The sequence below is a fragment of the Genypterus blacodes genome, unplaced genomic scaffold (assembly GCF_046128005.1).
Source record: "Genypterus blacodes isolate CSIRO-AG114 ecotype Tasmania unplaced genomic scaffold, CSIRO-AGI_Gbla_v1 ptg000021l_1, whole genome shotgun sequence".
Taxonomy (NCBI): Eukaryota; Metazoa; Chordata; class Actinopteri; order Ophidiiformes; family Ophidiidae; genus Genypterus; species Genypterus blacodes.
The window spans coordinates 6,506,988-6,525,382 of NW_027466834.1; the positions used below are offsets into that span (position 1 = coordinate 6,506,988).

Here is an 18,395-nt window from a genome sequence, read left to right on the forward strand (position 1 = left end):
TAATACAAAGCTGGCTGTTATGTGTCGTTGTGTGAACAGATCCCAGGCACAGAAGCACTCTGCAGAAATTCTACGAGTGTAAGAACAGGGCAAGCACTGTTGTTAATGAGTGCTGCCACCTGGTGGGCTTTGATCAAATTAAATACTTATACTTATACGTATATCTATATCATTTAATGTTGCCCAAATCCTGTGCAGATCTCACCGCGAAGTTTGTTGGAAAATAAGCTGCAAACAACTGGTGACAATTACAAATTGTTGTTTTTGTCGATGAGAGAGATACACCCAGAAAGAGGGAGGAAAGGAGATAGAGAGGAAGATTGATTATGTGTTCTGTTTTTGCCAACACATTTGCAGAAAGACTATCGAAAGGCGATCAGTTGACTTCTTATCTCTGTGCTGCCAGGTTAAGATTTCCTTGGAATGCGGTTGTGACCTGCTGGTCTGCTGCCCTTGGAAAAGTGTGACTGCAATCGGTAAACAGAGAAACGATGCATTCATGTGCCGTCGGAGATTTGTACTCAACGTCGACATTTAATTCAATCATAATTTAATAAACGCATTTAGATGTTCGAACTATGGCCTAGAAGGGAAAAGGCTAGTATGGACACAACTGCTCCCTAAAATGTCACTAGTAAAATTAATGAAAATGAAGGACTGTTTTTTTTTTAATTGTTTTATTATTATTATTATTTTTTTTGCAATATTTTAATAGTTGAAGAATTAACCGTATATGTTATATTTGTGCTATTTCTTCAAGGTTTCACAATACAAAAACCAACAAAGGAATAACAATAACACAACAACACTAACACATAATAACATGCAGTAGGTTTTCGCCCAATTCAACACAATAGTCTCTGGCTTGATTGTTTCATCTTGGATGGAGGAATACATAGCACACCTATTTCCCTGTTTTCTCTGTTCAAATATGTCTTCAGTTTTGATTTGTATACTTGAACCAAAAACAATCGAATAGTTATTTCCTGAGAGTACGCAGTAGCGAACGCGTGGGAGTGGGGCGACGTACGAGGAGGCTTTGAATGCATCATCATTCCAGTATCCGCTCCTCTTCAGCAGCAGGATCAACGGGCAGCCTGCAGAGCTCTTCCGGAGTTGGGTAATCTTCATCCTCATTCAGACCAGGATCTAATGCAGCCAGGAGGGAACTGTTTACAACCCACATCAGAGGAAACAAATGCAACTTATCAACTAGAGGAAAAGCGCGCACAAAGATGGACATTTGCTTCATGGTGTTTATTTATTGCACAACTAGCTAAATGTGACGTCGATAAGCGGATCCTGTATAATGTGACAGCTGTTACCACAATTCCTTTAATTTACCACTGAAAGAAAATCTACTTCATATTTTACCCCAGCATCATGTCGACATACAATCTGGTTTTAAGTGTAATTATTGCGACGGTTTGGCGGATCAGTGGGGAACAACAAACTCTTTCTTTACCAGCGACGCACTTAAATTCAACATCCTCCATCCTCCACGGTGATGAATTCAGGAATAACGTGACAGATGCATCCATAGGATCCAGGATGTCATCTCTAATGACGAATCTGACAACTCTGAAAAACATTGTTATTTTCGTCTGCGTGCTAACAGCTGCTCTCATCATATGCCTGGTCATCAACGTGTTCAGGTAAGCAGCGATCGACTGATTCTACAACAAGGCCTTTAGAAAACCTCACAGTCACAGTGGGATCGCAGCGTTTATGTGCCTCGTTTGAAATCTCTCTAGTTAACTCGTGAATTCATTAATTGGGAGCTTGTGATCGTGTTAGACTCCATGTTACAGTGGAAACAGTGGAAAGATGTTTCTAAAAAAAAGCCATATTGCTCCAAAGGGGAATTATTTCCCAACCTGGTTTAACTATACAGAATGTAATCTGCTTTCATCCTATACATGAAGTAATTCTATGTTCCATTACAATCTCTGACAGTAAGTGCTGAATTTGTGGGGGCTTAATTGCTCTTAGTCTACCTTTTTATGCCTCAGATCATTACAGATCTACCAGTGATCTCCTGAGGGCAACGCCAAAGGTGACTGTAAAGAAGTAATCCTAACCCTAATGTTATTATATAGTTATGTGTAATATTAGAAGTTTATGAGTTAAATCTTTTCCATCCATCCAATCGTATTGTTCAGCCTACTCAGTGTTGCTTTATTTCTGTTTGGACCAGATCTGGAAGGCGGATTAGAAAAACACGGAAATATGACATTATAACAACACCTGCAGAGCGTGTGGAGATGGCACCCCTCAATGAAGAGAACGATGATGAGGAGGATTCAACCCTCTTTGATGTCAAATACAGGTTGGTTCATAAATGAAACTTGATGAAAAGTTAATAAACCAGATACTTGTATTCTGCAAGCCCATAGGCTCCCTAAGTTTCCAGTTTACCTACCAGCTACCAGGTTGTTTTAGACTTCTTTACTACAGTAAGATTGATTGCTTACAGAATTACAAGGAAAATGCTCCATACATAATAAAAAATGTATGACTTTCTTCATGAAGACTGTAGTGGTAACAGCTTTCACAGCTTTCACAGTTTCTTAGCACCACTCTGTTTACTTAGTACCACATATTATACCACACCCCTATATTTCACAGCTATGTTTTTATCTACACAAACCCACATATACCTGTATACAGTATGTACCATAAGGACATATAGAAATTATCCAGTATTTATACATAACAGCTTCTCACACATCTATTTAACATCAAAGCTTCATTCTATATGACACTTAACTTCAGAGATAAGACTTCAAAATGTGAACCCATAATGAATATAATCTTTATGTTCATTATTTTGGTCACTTTGTCTTGAAAACATAAAATATTTGTGTGCAATACAAAGTAACATTAAGAGAATATGCATGGCTTTACTGAACTACACAATTACAAATAGTATTTTAACTGTTCTTGAAGTGACTCATTGTTTAAAGAAAGAATGTTTTATGTTAAATCTGGTGTTGACATAAGGTTTCACCCTTCCGTTCTTTCAATTGTGTTCCAATGCAGAACCACTTCCTCATAGGAGGAAATGACCTTCTGTTTAACTCACATTCTTGACTTCCAACTTAAGACAATGCATTCTTAATTCCTCCTTCACCATCTAGACACTACCAACAATACAGTTGGTTACAGTCAAAATTGTAGTAACTTTGAGTTTTCACTTTTTTCAGGTGAATCCCAGCATGGACGTTGATATTTGATTTTACGGCTCCTTTGCTCGGGACAAGTGGCTGAAGTGATTTGTAAATGTTCTCCGATGTTTTTGTGTCACCAAGTCTTATCAAATCATCAACGTCATACATTTTTTGTCTTTGTTCGAAGGACATGAGAACCATGACTGTAACTGCTGGCTGCATTACTGAGGCTTCTATCTCATGACCCACTGGTTTCTATTATCTAACACTAGATTGTTTCATGTTGTCATCTTGATAACATTTCTTTTTCCACATAGAAAGAATTGCATTGTTTCTACGTTCTACTCTGTCCCACAGTTGTCATTTATATGTCATTGATACACTCGGCTATTTGTTGGGTTGAGGCATGAATCAATGCCTGCATCAAAACTATGATCGAGGCATATCATAGTACAGGGTTCACCATGATGTCACATATTTTGGGAAATGAGTGAATAGATATTCTTCAACTACTAATAATACTCAACTATATTAGTCGAGAAACTCTGATGGCCACAGAAGACCATCATTTGGCACATAGAATGCTAATGTTTTGCCGTGAGCAGCGCATTCAAATAAAGACTTTGGACACTATGAAGTGCAGCTATCCAATGATATAATTAATATTTTTAACTAGACTTTTATACAAAATATTATCTATCTACTAACCACTCTATTGTGCATATATACTACTGTTTGAGGCTTAATGAACGGAGTGAGCATATATTTTTGTACTGTGTTGTAGACTTAATTATTGTGCTGCTATCTGAGCTGAAATTTAGATTCAGATTTGATTAAAAGCTGTTCATGATTTATTCGCCTCCTGTGCCCACCGTTGTCATGGAGGATAGCAATCACTACATCTGCCAGATGATGGAATTCAGTTTTATTTAATGACTACTTTAAAACAGTATATATTGACTCTAGGACTTAAGAGTTGCCATGCTATAAGAGTTGCAGCGAGTATTAATTTGTTCTTACTTTAAACGTTTCTGCATGTATCTCATACTTTGTTCAATGTGAATTAAAACATGCCTTTGTTTATTTCATGGTCTTGGCTTGACCTTACCATAGTCACCACTGCAGTTGAATTTTGTGAAGACATTTCTAATTTAAATGTGCGTATTTATAAGGTGTTTATGCAATAGGCCTCCATGATATGAAAGGATGTAATTTTTGACAGAAGGCTGTGATCGAGTATGTTAAAATGTTTTATTGAATTAAGTTACAGAACAATATAAACATCAGGTCGTAGTGACAGTCACTGACACACACATTGACCCTGTTAATTTTCTAAATGAAATCAAAACAACACTCAATATAATGCCTAGTTACAAAGATATGACAAAAGACGTAAAAACTTTTCATGCCCAGATGAAATGATTCAAAGTTTGGTATGTCTCGACTCCTTAACTCCTTATCTGCTATTATGTATAATCCTAGATTAAGTAAAGTCAACTGTTTTCTATGAATGGATAACTGACTCTTGCCATGTGTAACTTCATGATTTGTCGCTATTGAGCTATTTGAGCTGCAGACTGCCTCTCTGTTTAAATAATAATACTATACAATGTGGCATACTGAAGCAAAGTAGGACATGCCCATCAAATGTCTTTTTTTCCACCACATTCAACATTTAATCCCTTAGCAGTTGACCCTTACAAACCCTGGTATTGCTCTCATTGGATGTCATTCCTCATTCAGCTCTGTAATGTATTTTATCTGACATTGAAGTAAGGAAGTGGATTTGCAGGGAAGCTCACAACAATCTCCTTGTTTTTGTTTCTAAATATGATTACAGCATATTAACAGCACTGCAGAGCATAATTAGGTCTATTTTGTGCCAGAAATACAAGTTCCTGTATTCAAATGGAATGGAATACATTTTATCACTGTATGGTAACTATGTATGGTTTCTGACATGGTTTTTTAATCTATATTTTACAAATTATGATCTTCAGTATACATTTTGTAATGGGACATAAACAATACTGGTAGATTGTTTTTCATTAGGGAAAAGTCCTAATCTTTTTGTGTATGCAGAGACTTACAACAAATGCAACAAATTTGTTCTTGTTAGTCTGCTAAATTAGTCTCAGATGATCACCATTGTATCCTCCTCCATCTCAGTGGTTTCTCTGTTTTATCTTTAGTTTTGAGTGCAACTGTGAAAACCCCTCCTGGTTTATGACGCTCATGTGGGACTTTAATTAAAAATTATTCAACTGCTGAATTGCTTTCCTCCTAATCATCGTGGTAGTTATTTGTAGACTGTAGCCAATTTCCCTAATCCCACATAAACGCTTAATGTTCAAACTGTTTTTGGAAGTTTATTGCGTACATGTTTCTTCTTGGTTTTCTGACACAAAGTGCTGTTACTGTTGAGACGTTATATTTATCCATGGCTGGTCCCAGTTTCCATTCCTTTGTAATACAATTGAATAAAGCAGTTTCCTTTAAAGTGAATACAAACACCTTTACAGGAGAGATTTGGTGTGATTTTTTTCCCTTATTTTAGCTTCTTTTGGGGGGGGTGCACTTTCAGCTATACAAAAATACATTCATTACGTCCTAACTGCACAATATGTCGTTGAATCATTTCATAATGAATGTTTGAAAAAAACAAAACATGCAATGCACTTAAATTGTTGCATTGTTTTTGCTTGGAACTTCTGACATTCAAGGTTAACATACACAGTAAACATGAGATAAAACATTAGCACACATTAGTTTCACATCAGAATCAACATGTCGGTAAAATGTTTTCCAAACTGGCAAATTCCAGATTCTGGGTAGATTAGTTTTAAGTGTTATTACGGAGCGTTTTCATTTTTGCCAAACACAGACAAGCTTTTACAAATGAACCATAATCAAATCATTGCTTCAGACTGCTGACGTCAATCTTCGTTGTCTATTCTTAACTTAATTGGCAGTATCATAAGGCCAATATGCAAGTCAACATCATTCTGTCAAAACACAGCTTTTTTTGGACAAATCACATGGCTGAAAGCACATGAGAAGCGACTTGTTATTGCTGTAGAGCACTTTGAATATCATGAATACTTCTGTTCATTTATATCAACAGAGGCAGTTTCTTGCAGAGAAATAGAGTATACAAAGTACATGAGAAAAAGAAGTGGACTTAGAGACGGATACAAAACATTCCCCCCAAACTAGGGTTAGACAAATACATTAGTTTGCTGAATATTCAATATTGGTCTTTTATTAAAAGTTGAATATATCCACCTCCAATATGACAGAGGTTCTTCCCTGAATGCACTCACGTAAAAAGCTGCAGTCAAGCAATAAAACTGTATTTTGTTTACACATTCTTTTCAGTCATTTCAGTGCTTATTCATATGAGAGATTGAGAGGAGAATGTAAGTATTTACAACAACATAATTCAATCCTGTCAAGAAGAACATTCCTGGATATTCTGGGTACGGGAATGGTCAAATTTGTAAATATTGATTATAGGCACTAAATATTGGCTACTGGCAGTTTCAATTCATCCACAAATATCTCTATGAAATTATAATTTAAACATCATCTCAATCGGTTTACACTAAAAAGGCATACGTTGCTATCCCCTGTGTGTGTGACACTGTGCTGGAAACCGTTAATGGTGACCTGAAATTGTGGAATTGTTGAAATAGGAATTGTTATTTACACATACAAGCACATTACAGGCCTTGTTTCTTACAGCATTAGTAAGGAAAATACAATACATAGCAATACATTCATTAAAAAAAGCTAAATTCTTCTTACTACCATGATACAACAACGGCCTGACCTCGGCAACAAAAACCAGAGACGTGCTGACTCTCTGTGAGAAACGTTTACACAGCGAGATGCCTGTTGGCCGAGTCTATGTGAACAGCTGCTGCACGTCTTATCCTTAGAGACATTAAACACTTTGACGAAGTTTCATTGTCTCGTCTGGCTCTCGAGGTAGCTGATCATTATTAAATGTCAACTTGGATTTAACGCGAGTTTGAGTTCTCCTCAAGTTTACACATTATTCAATTCGACACATGAAACGCACAAGATTATTCTAATACCTTAAAAGAATAAACTAATCTGATATCTAAATCGCTACCATCAGGGCAGAATCTGTCCTTTTTTTTTAACCTACACTAAGGAATGTTTTCACCCATGTTTGCCATTTTGACGAATTTGACAAAATGTGGTGCAGAATTTCAAAGACTTCTTAATATTGTGACATAGGACATTTGTCAATCATTTGGTCCGTTTTCTCAAAATCAATACATCAATCTCAATCAGGCAGAATTATCGCATCATAGACGACCAGTAAGTGCAATGTGGTACAGATCCAGAAAACCCTTCAGATCTGCTGGGCTAAAATACAAGTTTGGAAGGGGGGGGGGGGACAATAATGGAATGGCTGTACAGAAACATACGACAGAAACATGCAACACATATCAATTTGAACAGGAGGCGATGCTGATTCAGTAGCATCCAAACATTCTGACATATGTTTACTAGAGATACATTTTTTTAAAAAGTCATTCATTGTAGTATAGTTCTTTCTCTTTGGGCTAGTATATAATTACAAGAAAAACTGAGCAAATTTTGTCTCATCCTGTTCTGTCTTGGCGGAGGTATTTGCCCCAATGGATGCCCTTCTAGTTTCACAAGGCAACCATATCAAACCTGTAAAGGGTCTAATGACAACATCGTAAGTGTTTATGGAGCCTGACAATTAAGTGCTTCCATCTTGTGGCACAAACGGTGACTCACACAAGCCATAATTCATAACTGCTCCACTCCAACAACAGCATGCACTTAATGAAGCCCTGTCGTAAATTGGGAAGTTAAATGATTATTAAATTAAATGAGGCCAAGAGACAAACATGACAATATCTCTGTGGTCAGTTTGGTTACACCAGGATAAGTGAGACGATCAAATTGGCTCTCTCACCACTGTAAAGGCTTAAGAAATTAAAGGTTTGTTAAAGGTAAAACACATCTTATCAGAGGCAATGAGTCTCTAAAGGCGCTCACAATTGAAAACATACATTCTAAATACTTGAGTTCTAAATAAGTTAAGATAACTTATGTACGATAAGAAGACAGGTGTACAGTCTGCTCAGTGTGTCATGACTAACTTCACTGCAGCTGTTTCCGTGGCGCCTTCTCTGCGCCACACACTCCAGTGTGAAGCCGGAGTGCCCCCTGTCTGTGCAATGTGTTCAGGGTCCTGAACTCCAAAGGCATGGTGTGTGGACTGGACCTGGAGGTATACTCATATTTGAGAGCATCATAGTAGTGGTATTTGACCGCTTTGCCTTGAGGGTCGAGGTGAAAGGGCCAGAAGCCATAAAGATGAATCTCGTCGCAGAAGCGAGTGGCCATGGTGTACATCAGGAGCCCTGTGGTTGGACGCTTAATGTGGACATTGTTGGTCAACCAAAACCTAAGGACAAGGAAATGTGTTATTTTATGGTAGCTGGCTATTTTATGGACTATAAATACACCATACAAAAAGATTGAATAAGAGACTTAAAACACAGCTCAGTAGTAACTCCACTACTGACACTGCTGGAATAACGCCATGACGAAATAAAGGGCATAACTGAATTATTTTACAACTTTTGTAAAATGTGTACTTTAAGGAAAGATAGCGGAGCCTATATTGGATGGATGGATATTTCCTGTTGGAAACCCTTTCACAGTAACTCCAGACTAGGTTTGCTTATGACTGAAATGTTGTCCTCCGGTCCAATTTCAGTGAGGCTTGGTGAGGCATTCACTGTCCTTGCACTTGTTTTTCCCTTTTCAGTCACTGGCCAATCTTTCTGGCCTTCAGGCAATCATCGCCTCCTCTAGCACTCTGTGCTTAGCGTGGAAGGGCATTTTGAGCTGCAGAGGTTGTGCTATTAATGGAAATAGTCTCCCACATACTTTGAAGTCCACTAGGTTTTTTAACCAGAAACCACAGCAGCTGATTAGCATGCAAACCAAAGAACCGGATACGTGCAGACCATCCGTTCTCTATCACACAAATGGCAGTCCACACTCAGAGGTGAACTGTATGGAGCAGTATGATGCTTATGATAATGTGGACGCCTGCGAAACACCATCTAATATTATAGAGAATTCTTTCCGACAGAGCTCCTGACTTCACAAAACAATAAAATGAAAGGAGCGAGTGATGCACAGAAAGAAAAATCCATAGCTCACATATCAACATCAGACACCATTATAATGCCAAAAAGTGATTGGAACTGTGGAAATTTCCTCGCCTTTTTTGTTTCCCCCCTATCTCTCCCCCCTTTTGACCCTTGCCACAGCCCATGATGCATTTTGCAACTACTGGTACGGTGGAATGATGTTATCATGTTACAACTGCGCCTATGAGATCATCATTAAAGCAACACTGATGTCATTTGAGTCTCCACGGTTACATTGTCTCCTCATTTCAACTATCTTTTCTGGTTGTGGTTGGTTGCTGTCGATGTGCTTGTTATCCTTTTGCCTTAATGGCTGTGACTCACATGTTCTACCTCACACATTTTTGCTCTCTACATTGTTTTGTCTTGTTTTCTTCCCTTCTGTATGAAGAAAACAATCTCAAAAATTGTCCCATAACTGAATGGTCGTTGTAATGCCTGATGCTGTCTCCAATAAAAATATTTAAAGAAACCTTGACGGACCTGCAGCTTCAAGATATCTTTAATTAGGTGATAAACTTTCCCTCATACTCCTCTGGGGATTCTTTGATGAATTGCTGAAGCCTGGAATGTAAATTGGACAAAGTCTGTGTGTGTGTGTGTGACGAGCATCCACTGCTGAGGCTCGTTATTTGAGGTTCGGGTTTGGTGGTCGGCAAACATGTAGCTCTGCAGCTCTGTCAACAAAAGCCCGGGAAGGACCCTGAGACAACGCGCAGTGCCGGTCCACTCAGGAGCAGCTTTTTATTACTACCAATGAATCACTCACACTCCTGGATATATAGCAGCATGTCCCTGCACTTCTGAGCATAAAACACTGATTAGCACCGCATGTAACTGAAGCGCTCCACCTGTTTTACAATGACACTCAAAAAGAGCATTCTTTATGAATATCTAATAAAATGTAATACCATTTTCTTGCTTTAGGAAGCTGATATGTCAATCAACATGTCAATCAACAGAGTATTAAGCAGTTCATACACATATATTGATGTTTTAAGCCTAGGATGTCCTTTTCCTGTTTTTATTGCTATTCTAAGTCACTGTGTCAATATTAAATTTAATCCAAATAATACATTTCTATGTAAGGATAAGGACATGTGCCGCTTCTTGGAGAAAATGTTGAGTTGAATAATTTTCTCTTGTAAAACACTAAGTTTATAATCTTCAAATGAAATCCCATGGGAATCATTTTGTGCAAGCTGCTTAATACTTAATTCTAGTTGGGGCATATAAAATGGAATAACAGTGAGCAGTGGTGGTTGGTAGACTTTTAATTGTGCGTGTAATGTTCAAAGCTACACGTCTGGTTGTGATGAGAGCCACAGGCAGCACAAGAGGATTTAATAAAAGCATGAAAGCACTGCGGGCTGCTATCGCTAAATATCCCAAAAAAGTATTCAGCAAAAACAGTCTTTGACTTCACAATTCTTTGCAAATGTCTACTTTGAAGACCAAAACCCTGCTAAAAAAAGACCAGATTAAACCACAAATGGAACTGACACGCACTCGAGCTGCCCTTCATCTTCCCTGTCAATAACCTGATTTCAGAGTCTCGCACACAAAGACACGTTTCACAGTCGTGACAGATTTGGTGAGCCGACTTGTGAAGACAGACTGTAGAACTTTCTCACACCGGCTGGCCACGGCGATCGGCTTTAACGCTCTGTTTAAAAATAGCCTGCGCGGCTGCAGATTAGACTTTGCCAACCTCTTGATTACGGCGCTCACAGGTGTTCTAATGAGGCACAGCATGGCCAGTGTGGCGGTTTGTGATTGTGAGCGTGAGCAGCATCTTACCCTCTGACGGCGTGGAGAAGGCGCAGTGACGGGAAGGCAGTGCGCACGTCCACGGTGTGCCGCAGAATGAGACGGAGGGCCCACTCCACGCGCTCCTCTCCCCCCTTGGCCATGAAGGCCGGGATCCACAGCACACTGCCGCTGAGGCTTTGCAGCCGCTGCAGGAAACGCTCCCTCCACTCTTCACTGACCAGATCCTGGAAGGCTCTCTGCACCACCGACGGGTTCATGGTCACCAAGTTGGTCCGCAAGCCCACATCCTGAGAGTATTCCTGCACGGGTGCCAGGTTACACCTAAGGACAGACAGGCACACAGCATCTAGTCTGTGAAATCTGCTCCTAAATATCTGTTCTGTTTGGCTATACCAACTCCAATAATACACATCTAACAGCACATTAAGGCCCCACTAGTTTGATTTGGTCACTAAATGGTGATTCCCAAAACCAGCTGACTCACACAGTGCTGATGTATTATGTTTCCTGTAAACTTGTTACGGTTAATGTGTTTTAAAAAAACGATCTACCAACGCTTTGAACTGCAGACACTGAGAAACACTTAGCGGCCGACTGGAGTCGTGTTTCTGTCCACCCAAAGTCCTATTCACTCTACTTCTGGCTCCTTTTTCATCCCCTTATCATCCCAACTGCAAAAACCGTCTGGATCTTTAACTTTCTATCGTTTGATACTGATCGGGAAGCATCATCTTATCACAGCTTTTTGTAAAGGAATCAAAACCAAACGGCTGCCTAACGTTGGAGACTGGGCTGCAAAGATTCCACTACACAGTACAGGCGCCAAAACACAAGCTAAAGCTGCTAAAATCTCAGCAGAAGTGTGAAATAGTATGATTATTCCGTGTGGGTTTTCTTTGACATTGGTTCATTTGAGTTAAAGCTACTACCAAATATATTGGCACTGTGACCGATTAGCACAGCTCCAGTTGCTTCCATGTGGCGTTTTAACTGTAGTGAAAAATGTGACTTACTATTATGACTTTGAATTTCAACCCAGTGACTGATGAGGCTGTAACATAAAGCCGTTTTAAGAATATTTGGTGATGAAATTTGATTCTTCATCGTACCCGGGGAGGAGATGCTCTTCATAGATGGCGACCTTGACCTTTAAGTAAATGTCAGAAAACACACAGCCCCTGACAGTCTTCATGCTGTCTGACGCATACTAGGACAACACACACGCTTCATAACCTGTCCATCTGTACTCAAGTATTCCCTTCATCCATGTCCATTCACAACAGATGTATGCTTGGTCAATATGATATAACAGCTAATAAACAGCAAGGCAGCGGCTGACTGTGTCACATCAAATATAAATTTCACCACAACATTCAGCTGATGCCCCAAACAGTAAAAAGCTAATTGGTAGTTTGGCTTGTGTGCTATATTTAGCAGGGACATTATCCCTCGTTCTAATATGTGAATGCCAGTGCAAATTCCTCAGCTCCTCAAAATGCCAAATTCCTTGTTGCCATAGGCCAACCATTGCAGCCCAGCCTAAAAACGATGACCTCGCGCGACAGCACAACGCCTAAGAGAAAAGAAACCGATGACTTTCAGGATGAAAGGCACACTGAAGGATTTCAGAGCTATTCAGCCCTGCATGAGCTCACTGATGTATTGTCAAAGACAAAGTCTTCCTGCTTCATTTATACTCTAACTTTCAACACATTGATTTATACCAGATCTTGCCAAAGCCTCTGCAGACAGAACCCTTTTTGTTGAATTGGATTTAGGCCTTCATTTGCACATGGACTGTCAAACTAAATAGCCTTCTATCTCCCACTGCAACATTACTACAAACAGCTTCATTATCTCTCAGTGACACGCAGATATGAGAAACTGATCAATACAGCACTCAGCAACTCCTCTGCTCACACGCAGGGACAAAACAGAACGGACTGATGGTTGTTCATGCATAATTCTCCAGTAAACGATTGGGCCCCTCGACAGTGCTGCTTCTCCAAAAGTTGGTGGAATTTCTCACTCATGAAAACTCATTTTAAAGGCAATTTCACATATAAACATGCATTTATAATTGCCTTCACTCAGGCTGTCCACTTCCAGCTTTAAATTCTTAAAAAGCTTTGACAGCGTCTTCAAAAGGGCAATTACTATATTCTCAGCTGTGAGAGTCAAAGTGCAAAGCTGAATTGAACTAACAATTTGAGGTGAATGATTTATTTCTATATGAATTATGCTCTTTAGAAATCATGGTCCACTATATTTAAAAAATATACATTACACTTCATTTCAAGTGGAAGACTTCTAACACTCAATCGATTTATTTTGTTCTGATTAACAGTGACTATGGAAATACCTGATGACAAAGTCATGAGAGTCAATCTCTGGTCCACAGCTGCTGTTCAGCAGGATACCAGAGTTTCCCACGATGGCACAGGTTCTGTGATGTTGGTTCTTCATGGGGGATACAGTTGGCAAAAGCCGATACAGATTTTCAGAGATGTTTGTGGTGCTGTGGCGATCAAAAACATAGTGGATGATATCTCCCAGTTTAAATGTGCCTTTCAGGATAGAGATGTCCCTCTCTGGGTCCAGGAACTTCAAAACATTCTTCCTACAAAAGCAGAACATGACATTTAATCATAAAAGACTTTTCTTAGTCGAGAATACAATCATGCTCAGATAATCATGGTCATACCTGATGATTTTGGAGAGGGTCCTGTTGAACGTCCAATTATCCGGATATACTTTGGCAGTGTTATTGTTACGGTTATGATGATTTAAGTCCTTGCCCAGTCTTGGCAAAGCAGTAGGATCCACTTTTGCTGCAGCCTTTCTAAAAAAGAATATACAGTATACATGCAGAGTGAAAATCGAGCAGCTTACACACATTACTGATCACTGAAATGTGAAACCATAGGAAATGAGAGCCTTGCTTTTAAGATTGATTTAACAAAATGATATGGGGGACAATAGAAGTAAAATTGTGGTGTTCTAGGTATTTGCAGCAGATTTCTTCTGCCGTCAAAAGTAAAGACACTCATTAAGGCTTCACTGAATTACAAAGGTGTGAAATTTTACAAAAACTAAATCAGAGTGATTTGACCTAGAAGTGCCAATTCACTTCCCAATGGTGGTCTCTTGGTTTGTGTGCGTGTGCGTGTGTGTGTGTGTGTATGTATGTAATTGGATTTTCAGACCTGTGTGGTTTGGGGATGAGCTCGGGTGAATTCGTCTTCCGTGCATGTCCAGTGTTCCTAGACAAAAACCATTTAGATTCAATGCACAATCACATTTTGCGAGGCAGAGTTCCTGAGTGCATAATGCACAGACGCTTCTTTCACTTCCCAAAATCATATTATATCACCATAACGCACCTCCCGTATGGGGTATACGACACACTGTATGCACTTTAAGAAGAAGAAAGACATGGAGGTATTTTTAGAGCAATACACTGTGGGCCCATTTGGTGATGTAATGAGAGGTAATGTGGCCTTAACGCTAACACTATTATCCTGAAACGAGCCTTTCTTCTCACAGGATTGCGAGAAACCGTTGGAGTGGTGTTGAATATGCCAGTCAGTGAACGTGCATTGTATACATTTTAATTTTGAGCATCACCTAGAACCAAGACCAAGATCACATCTGATATAAAATGTGATAACCCCTTCAACAACAGTTTAAATGTAGAGATGACAAAGTGATCAACTCAAAATGAAGAGAAGTCCTTGAAGAGAGAGATTACTGTGGGACTATGGGAAAATTCTGCAGTCATTGCAGTTTTAAATATATATGTATGTATTATAGTGCTCCTTTTATAAAAAAATATTTCTGTCTTTAACTAATATGACATCATTACATCATGCACAAACTCTTTATATCTGTGATTATAACGCTTGAAAATATTTGGCCCTGGATGTTCCTGGATGTTGCACAGTGCAGCGGCTGTGAGTTTACATTTATTTGAAATACTTTGATGCTGAATTATGACCACGATATACATGAAAGTATTTTCTCACAGGTCCAATGGAAGTGGGACGCATTGTGTTCGACTTGAAACACTTCGAAATCTGCAAAATGAATAAAACAAAGCAAGCCTTCCTTTGTCTACAATCTGTTGTCCCCTCTCTCCCTCGCTCGCTCTCTCTCTCTCACACACACACACACACACACATACGCACACACACATATACGGTGTAAATGTATCCCATCCCGCATGCAGGCTGCTGCTGCTGCAAGACAAATATCCGAGTCCTTGGAGACTCGAGCAGGCTGATGTCTGAGCAGCTGCTACTGCTGCACTCAAGTGTTACAAATGTGGAAACAAACTACACTCCAGCATCCACAGCCAGACTCCAATTCATTAATTAATCAACGTATTCGCTTCTTTTACTTTACAGACGATGAATTAGATCATATTGGATCAGCTTGGAGGAAATATCCCTTTGCGGTGATGGGCAAAAAGAAAACAATGGGGCTGCGGACGCGCAAACACACAGATATCAGATGGATGGAATGATAAGAATGGGCTACTTACGCAGTTTTTCTTTCCACTTCTGCGATATCGTCAATGATCAAAAACACCACCAGCAGCGTTACAATGCCGAACAACAGTGTGCGTAAGAGCAGCGGCATGGCTGAGGGAGGCTGCAGCCACCGTCCCTCTTTCCTGCAAACACTCCTGCATTCACCTTCTTCTTATGCAATTAAAACACCGCCGATCGGCTCACTTATCCCCGCTGCGTTCGTTCCATCGCTCGGGTCGGCGCTGGTCCACGTGTAGCGGCTCTTTGTCCGAGTGTTGTCTGGGTCCGCTTTGCTGCTTTTGCCGGCGGGTCGGTGTAGAAACGTCCCCCCCACTGCTGGTTCTATTCCCCAGTCAAACTTTGAAAGCGTGCACCTCTATACAGCGACTGGCACGGAGCAGCAAAGATGAAGAGCACATGCAGCCTTAAAGGGGCAGACACCCGGCTCTCTTCCTCATCCTCTCTTCTTCGTGGGTTGTCCATCATTGTCTCTCCGCACTTTGTCTCGGATGGTCTTTTCCACTGGTTTACTCCACAAAATACACGTTTACTTCAAGCAACAGTCAAAGTAATGGGCTTTTAATGACCGATTTTACAAAATGACACGATATTCCAGGTCATTTAAATCCAAACTAGGTCACTGAATTTTTTTTTTTTGTAAGTTGGACTATGAAAGACATGTGAATTGACTCTTATCGAGAGTCAAAGTATATGATGAACACCTCCAAAGCCTCAAAAAGCTCCTCTACATGAAGCTATGAGTCTAGTTAGATACAAATATGATCACCATTGCTTTGGAAAGTCTTCTGACACTGACAAGATGAAGGAAATCATAATAAATTGCAACCACATGTTACTTAAACTCAACAGTACTCAAAACAGAAATACTGTACATGTCTGTCCAATGGTTACAGTTTGAATCAAACCAAATCATAACATAAGGCTCACCTTTTTATTGATCACATCAGTGTCATCTGTATCTTAATGTGTTTATCACAAATTTGATCCGGTCATAATCTGATGATGTTCTGTGATCTGTAATCTGTCCATTTTTCTGTTTCATTACTTTTTACTTTCTATTTTAGTCCAGTTACTACAGTTTTATTATTGTGTCCAAAGTGTGCATAGTATCTATTCTTGTATATGGATCCATAGGTGTCCATGTAAAGGCCTATAGACCTGATAACTGAATGCCAAATAGCTCCAGAATGCTTTAAAAGTCAATGACAGTTTTTGATGTAAGTGACCAGAAATCATAAAACCTTGTGATCTTAAAAGACCTTTGATGTAACCTTTTACATATTTATGTCTTCAATAATTTTCTTATGCCCCCCTTGTGGCTTTCAAACACTTCTTCCCAGCTATTGGAGTAAATGGGGACATGTATTTATAGCTGTGGCTTGCTCTCTACACTAGCAAACTCTTGATCTATGAGGGTAAACATTTGAACCTGCACTCTATACAGAGTAGAATTGCAGTGAGTGATTGTTTTCATTGTCAGCTGATTGTGGCCAAGTCTTAAATGGTCTCACCAAAAAGCCCAGTGAAGATTTTTTTTTTGATTTATTAGTTTACTTAGTTTCTTAACAGCTGTGGTTCTCAAACTTTGGTATCCTGTTTGTGTCTCTGGCAGTACTTGAAGTGCCCCCTGGTGGTATACAATACAACTTTATTATCCACCATGGTATATGACAAATAAGATGTGGTAAATGCGTTAAGAAGTTCTATTTTCACGGAATTATGCTCATTTAAGGGTGTTGAAAAATAGCTTACATTGTCCGTTGTGTACACTATGCATATGGATGTGTGTACCTTTGTTGCTCATACTGCAAACTTTTCACTTTCAGTACAGTACAACTGCACACAAGATCTTTTTCTGAGTTTTCTCAAAATGTTGTTTTGTTTAATTGACCAGTTTTTCTATCACGAGCGTCCACCAAAAGCGGTGAAGAAGTTCAGTAGAAGTACATTTTCAACAATCTGCAGATGTCTTCATAAATGTATTGGCAGTCATTCCTTTTTTTTTGCTTTTGGATTAAGGTCAATAAGTAAAGTTGTTGCCTTCCCTCCAGCACTGTTCTAAACCTAAACTCCAAGCAAACCAAACCAAACCAAAGCCAAGGGAAAATCACAGAGAAGCGTGTGTGCTGAACTGGAATCAATTAGTATCGATCAAATTCTGTACTTGTAGAAAAAAAGTTTCTTCCCAACACAGAAATGTCAAAGGCCGTAAGTGTTTTTTAACCTGCTAGAAATGGTTTTTGGTTTGGGCCATTAGCTCAGTATTTTCACTGTAGATGAGCAGATTTTGTGTCTCCATGTTGCCTCAAAGTCTGTGGAATGATCCTGACACACTGATGACAATGAGGATGAAGTTACATCTTGCAAGAATAGCTTTATTCCCTTGATTGCCAGTGTCATTTAGTTTGACAATCTCCAAACTAATCGCAGCAGAAATGCTAGAAAGCATCTAAATCCAGTAGAAGAGTAAATAATGAGAATTTATTTGGCCTTTTCTTTATTGCAGTGTACGAATTAACCTCAGTATCTGATAGATTTGCTGACAAACAGAAGATTTTGTGTTTATCTGATATCTTGTTTTGGTCCACCAAATGACATCTTACTGATGTCTTAATATTTCAAGACATGAAAACCTTAAATGTACAACGATCTTCAAACAAAGACAG

The 18,395-nt window shown here is 39.3% G+C and overlaps 1 protein-coding gene across 1 annotated transcript; it reads right to left on the reverse strand.

Annotated features, from left to right (window-relative positions):
- Window positions 1-6,209: 6,209 nt before the first annotated feature.
- st8sia2 (ST8 alpha-N-acetyl-neuraminide alpha-2,8-sialyltransferase 2) lies at window positions 6,210-16,035 on the reverse strand. The gene is made up of 6 exons (XM_076142274.1): window positions 15,720-16,035; window positions 14,383-14,439; window positions 13,881-14,018; window positions 13,539-13,796; window positions 11,204-11,497; window positions 6,210-8,646 (listed from the first exon to the last, which is right to left on the reverse strand). Exons 1-6 carry the CDS (start codon window positions 15,815-15,817, stop codon window positions 8,340-8,342), a joined length of 1,152 nt encoding a protein of 383 aa, XP_075998389.1. The 5' UTR covers window positions 15,818-16,035; the 3' UTR covers window positions 6,210-8,339.
- Between the last annotated feature and the right edge of the window lie 2,360 nt (window positions 16,036-18,395).

Bases quoted from the DNA above. Each gene is read 5' to 3' on its own strand.
- st8sia2 (XM_076142274.1), bottom strand. From the start codon at position 15,817: ATGCCGCTGCTCTTACGCACACTGTTGTTCGGCATTGTAACGCTGCTG. The intron at 13,797-13,880 runs GTATGACCATGA...CTGCTTTTGTAG, and splicing joins ACCCTCTCCAAAATCATCAG to GAAGAATGTTTTGAAGTTCC. The intron at 8,647-11,203 runs GTAAGATGCTGC...CCTTGTCCTTAG, and splicing joins CTTCTCCACGCCGTCAGAGG to GTTTTGGTTGACCAACAATG.